The sequence below is a fragment of the Gopherus flavomarginatus genome, chromosome 6 (genome assembly GCF_025201925.1).
Source record: "Gopherus flavomarginatus isolate rGopFla2 chromosome 6, rGopFla2.mat.asm, whole genome shotgun sequence".
Classification (NCBI taxonomy): domain Eukaryota; kingdom Metazoa; phylum Chordata; order Testudines; family Testudinidae; genus Gopherus; species Gopherus flavomarginatus.
Genome location: NC_066622.1, coordinates 119,137,670 through 119,143,669, shown reverse-complemented (window position 1 = coordinate 119,143,669; position 6,000 = coordinate 119,137,670). Strand labels below are relative to the sequence as shown.

General features: G+C 41.1%; 1 protein-coding gene across 1 annotated transcript in view; it reads right to left on the bottom strand.

The window, feature by feature from the left end:
* Window positions 1–215: 215 nt before the first annotated feature.
* FAM53B (family with sequence similarity 53 member B) overlaps window positions 216–6,000 on the bottom strand; it is a 95,285-nt gene continuing 89,500 nt past the window's right edge. Inside the window, exon 4 of the mRNA XM_050959553.1 lies at window positions 216–5,922. Within this exon, the coding sequence (XP_050815510.1) occupies window positions 5,560–5,922 (363 nt within the window). The 3' untranslated portion in view covers window positions 216–5,559. The remainder of the gene's footprint in view (window positions 5,923–6,000) is intronic.

Here is a 6,000-nt window from a genome sequence, read left to right as displayed (position 1 = left end):
GATTATTTGGGATCTTGTTTTTTTCCGGCACCATAGTTATTCCCGGAGATTTAAAAGGTATTTGTTGCCTTTGGTAAGGCCCATCTAGCCGAACAACCACAGCACAAAGCTCCATGTCTTTATAGCAGGAGAGGAAGTCTTCTGTCAACCCCAGCGGTACCCTGGTAATAGAGAAACATAGCAGAGCATAAACAAAGACCAGTGCTGGGCAGCCGGTTATTGAACCAGGAAGCTTTATTTACATAGTAAAAGTAACAAGCAAATTCCTGAGACTGAGTTGCTCTAGTGCAATAAAGTCATTGAGAGAGTACAAATCAGCAGTCCTCTTGACTTTCAGGTGAAAGAACAGTCTTTGAACAAAGATTATACCTTCTACAAATCCAACTTTGTATACATTTACGTACATTTGCATTTGTGCAATTAACATGGAGAGACTCTTACTTCAGTTCATAGCTTTCAGAAGGCTTTTTTTGTCCGTCATCTTCTTTCGATTCTTAAACATCAAAAAAAGACTCTGTAAAGCACTGCTACAATCCTAAAATGTCCTACATAAGTCCATTGTCCTGTCATCCAGGATTTTTAAACAATGCACTTGAAACACAACTTTGTTGGCCAAATAGGCTATTATGTGAGAAATTACAATCTATTCTACAAATACTTCCTGTGTCTTCTTTTTTCCACATGAAGATGTATTGCAATCTTTCATAGAACAACCTCAATGAGCTATACCTGCAAATACACAGCAAATTCCCTGTGAGTATGTTATGGGTGCTAACAAGAAGGACATTATCCACTAATATACTTTTTAAAAATAATTTTATTGAATGCTGACATTTTATTGCTGTTGATATTTTGTTGTCATCATTAAATGTCTGTAGTCCAAATTGATCCATGTTCCAAATCAGTCACTGTCTATCTCCATGATGATTAGACTGTTAACTACCTAGCATATAAAATCATTTGCTCCATAGTGCCAGACTCTTGCATGTGGTAGGAATTTGAAGTAAGGGTTATTCAAAGCATCTGTGTAATATTGGTGAAGTCCTAAAAAGCTAAGAAATCCTCACCCTAAGGATCCATTGTTTTTAAACTGGTGTCACTGCATGTGTAAGCTCTTGCTGAGCTTCCATTGTGTTCTGAAGAGCAACACACATTCTAATTTTACAATCAACAGGATGTCCCCGGAATCTGAGGCACATACTATATTCTAGTTCAGATTTTTTATGTTGTTTTAATATACAGATAAATCCGGAAATGTTTTATCTCTACAGAAGTTTTTTTTTTAAAGTAAGGCTTTATTAACCTGAAAATCAGTACAAAAATCATACAAAACAAAAAACAAAAAAAACCAACCCTCAAAACAAAACACCACGGTGGCCTAAAATTGCTGCTAAATGTAGTTTGTGTCTATGCTAATTTGCCTATCTAAGGCCATTGCTCATTGTAGAAGCATCTTTAGTAAGGCAAACAGGTTGTGCTGCAATGTAAACTGTATGCTACTGCTATGCTGAATACAGCTGGGTAGTGATCCATTTGGTCACTTTCCTACTGTGCATGTTTTAACATGGCATAGCAGCCCTTTAAAAAATAAAAGCCCTTATGAATTAAAAGTCAGAGATATGTAAATACCAGAGTGCTTCTATAGCTCTAAAAGAAAACAACTAAAAAACAAGTCAGTCCAGGTTTTCACAAATCGGCATAGCAAAAGATACTCTAGATACTTTTAAAGAGCTACTCTAGAAGCATTGTGGTGATGGTCCAATGCACTACATCTGTAAACCACTGCACCACTGCATCTGTGAGCTGTTAGGCTTGGGAATATTGGCCTCTGTGGAGCTGTAGAGGTCAGAAAGAAGGGGCTGCAGCAGCGGGAGACACAGTAGAGAGGCAATCTCTTGACAGAGGAGAGGGAATGGGAACAAGATGGTGATGTAGAAGTTGGAGCAGTACTAACAGTTCAGGAGGCAGAACTGACAGTAAAGGATTTGGGAGTGTTTGCACACTATTCCATCAGTCCAACTGGTTGCTGATTTGATGTTACTGATGTCTCAGGGCTACACCACCAGCAGAGTTTAGGAAATATCATTTGAGGGGAAATACCAGTCATTTCACTTGCACAGGAAGGCTCAAAATAGTCAGTGAAGCCAAATGGTATGATGTGTGGCTATAAAAGGTAAAACAGACAATAAAACATTAACAAAATATTCTCTCATACAGTGAGGAAACCACCCTTCTTAGGCAGTCTTCCAGCAGAAGACACCATCCCAGACTGAACTGAGTAGCAGTTCTTTATGGGAAGGGCATTACCCAACAGCATCTTCATCTTGTCAGTTCCTTTAGAGCAGCGGTTCTCAACCTTTCCAGATTCCTGGACCCCTTTCAGAAGTCTCATGCCTGAGCCCGGCTGCCTGGAGCTCAAGCCTGAGCACCGCCAAAAATGTAACTTACATGTAACATGTAACATGCCCTGCTTGCCACCCCCTAACACCCACCCTGCACTCGCAACCCTCCCAATCCATGCCCCCCAGTTTGTGAAACACTGATCTAGATGAGTTGAGGTACCCCCCTGGAAGACCTCTGCGTACCCCCAGGGCTACACATACCCCTTGGTTGAGACCCACTGCTTTAGAGGTTTCACTGTATAGATAGTCGGCTTTTGAGGAAACTGATATTTTGTCAGTGTGTCTTTTAAAAAGTGTGCACACAAAAGTGCATGTGTCCCAGGTGATATTGTGCATATGTCCCAGAATGCACTTCTGAATGCAAAATTCAATGTGTGCATGATTACCTTTATGCACCCACAACTCGGGCATACAACCATCTGAATGCACACTTTCAAAATGATGTGTCTAAAGGATTTAGATAAGGTGTGTTTTCTTGATTAATGCATTGAACAAAATACTGTTTTCACGGAGCTGTGTAATTCCAGAACATTAAAAATAAAATCATCCTCATCCCCCCCAAAATTATTACTTGTTTGGCTTCCACTTTGTGCCAGCATCATATCTAGAGAGAGGGCTGAAATTAACATTGTTACAAACAAACCACTCTGTGCAATTTGACTGGACACATTATAAAGCTGTAAAACTGGATGGATTCCACTGTGATACTAGATGCTATACACATCTTGAACCACTGCAGAAAAAAAGTGCAGTAACATAAGAAGATGTGATTAAAATTCCATATCCAGGATATTGTTCTCCTATAAGTAGAAAAGAAAAGAAAAGAAAAGATTGTTTCCTCATAGACCTGTTAACAAGTGAACAGCTTATTTTCCAAAGGTAAAAGGTATAATAAATTGTATAAACGTAATGTTCACCACTTTATCGTTGCTGAAAATGGGGGCAGGGAAAGGGAAAGCTTTCAGTGCTGCTACCTGGCTTTTCAACATCTTGAGAGCTTACTTTTGTCAAATAATCAGACTGCATTTAATATCAAACCATTTCACAGTAAAACACGCCAAACGAAAGCATGGAAAATCTGGATTTGTTAGCGGGACAGGGGTTAAACCCTCTCTGAATGAATGTGTTTTATTTCTGTGATTTGGTAAACCACGTAATAAAACCAATCCTAAGTGACTGGCAAGCGGTTTCTCATCTCGCCTATTGCTTACACCCAAACAACATGGATGACCATTGGCGACAAGCCCTGTACAGCATTGGCACTGTGGAAATCCTCAAGTGCAGTAAGATTAAGCTGTCCATCGGTTTAGACAGGGCGAATGCTGCACCAGATGCTTTGTGCCGGCCGTGTTCTGTACGTCGGCTCACAGTCATTATGAGTTCCATGCCAAATGTAAAACAAACATGTGAACCCTTAAAAGAAAGAAAAAATATCACATCCCTGAAGTTAGAAGTACTGGAGAAAAGGCTGGCAAGATGTCGGTAGAGGCAGAGGAGTAATCAAAAAGATTTTGGTGTATGAAACCTTGGACAGGCTTTCACACGAGTGCTTCAAAAAGAGGCAAATGACTCACTTGGACTCTCCTACAGTGATGAAGTACCTTCAGCAAAACTAAACGTGAAATCCTACCCCTTCCCCCATTAAAGCCACTGAGTTTTGCCACTGGCTCAGAATTTCACCCTGTTTCCTGCCAGACATGCCCGACAAGCACAAAGGCTTTAATAAATGTACTCTTATCACACTGGACAAAGACATCTACGAAAATCTGAGCCTTTGGGACGTTTGTTTTGTTTTATTGTTAGGTCTCCAGTTCTGATCTCCCTTATACCAGTTTTCTACTGGCTTCACTCCACTGACTACAATGGAGATCTCAGACTGACGCTGGTATGGGAGCGAGATCAGAACAGTCACCATTAGAACTCTTGTTACCTGCCAAACACTGAGCTGCCTCTTCTAAAAGCCTTGCTTTCACAAGCCCAATAGAAAGCTGGACTATTTTTCCACTGGGTCTAAAAGAGGGGCTTGAAAGGAAGAACACTAAAGCAGCTGTGTCTAATAGCAACTTGGAAACGGCAGAATTTGCTCTTATGCTAATGCCTGGCACAGCTCTAACACTGACCTGAAGTTCCCAAACACTGAGACATGGGCCAGATCCTCAGCTGGTGTAAACAGGCATAACTCCATTGATGTCAAAGGTAACTTATGTCAGCTGTTGATCTGGCCCCAGGGGGGTTGTTTTTATTGTGCATTCCCTACCCTCTGCCTTCGTTGAATTAAGGAAACTGAAAATATAAATCTTTTGCTGTGTTCATGATCAAATGTCAAGCACTATGCTTGTGATTTCCCTCTCATGGCTCTGTTGACGACTGCAGGACTAAAAAGGCTTTATGGCAAGGCAATATGGGATGATTCTGTGGTTATGACTGTAGAAGTGTTGCCTAAGACAGACTGCAGGGTTTCAGTTATAAGATCCCTCACTCAGACTTGAGCTGAATAATGATCTCCAGGCTGAAAGGTTAAACTAAGGATTCATCACCCCCTTGCAATCTGCCCTCTCCTAGTGTCTAAGGTGCAGTATGGAATCAGAAGAAGGGGTATGAATCACTTAAAATGAAACATTCCTTATAGCTTGCTGCCCAGAAAGCCCAGGCTGAGGAGGGTCCCATTGTGGCATAACACAGCCCCTCTCAGTCTAGCTCTCTGTACTAGACAGTACCTAGTTTGTGAATCAAAACCAGTACTTTATTTTCCAGTCCTTAAAAAAAAAAAAAATCTAAACACACATATTCACTAAGAAATTGCAGCTACTCCAACACCTGCAATTTCAAGTTTACTAAAAGCTGTTGACTTAATGGTGGAGGGGGAAAAATGCAGTTTGGAGGTCTCTAGAATGCTTCTTTCCAAAGCCTATTTTCACCAAACTAGCTGATATCTGGCTACAGTAGTTACATAGAATTTCAAGATTTAAAAAAAAAATTGCTCAGGATACCTGATGAAATTTTGGCAAGGCTGCTTTTGTCTCCTATTGCTGATAGGATGAGAACATTGATTTGCTTTTATGCCTAAATACAGTATAACCCAAGTATTAAACCTAGAAGATTTTACTACTCGCTGTTCTTAATTCACATCCCCAAAGCCTGACGCAAACAATATCCTTTAATTGTTTTCTATTTGCTCAATGTCTAATTCACCATCTAGCGGAAAGACATTCCGCCCCCCTGTTCCACTACTCTTCCATGAAGCCCTTTCATCTTCTTTTCTACTGCTCTCATCTTCCGTGGCACAATAGTCTGACTCTTCCCAAGAGAGGTCATCTTTGCTAACTCTATGTTCTTCTGCGTTTGAGTGCGGCTCTGGCACGGGGGTGCAGGCTGGTGTCCTGCCTGGCATGACATCAGAGGAGGAAGGAGATGCTGTCCATGACTTGGGGCTGTTGACACCAGGGCAGAACTGATTCTGCTGAGCGCAGTCGTCCACTGTGGTGCTAAGGCAGCTAAGGCTGTTAAAGGTTTGACGATTCTGCAGAGGGAACAGAAAACAGGCAGATGAAACAATGGTATTCAGTTTGCACAAATAAGGTCAGAGAATCAGCTGAAT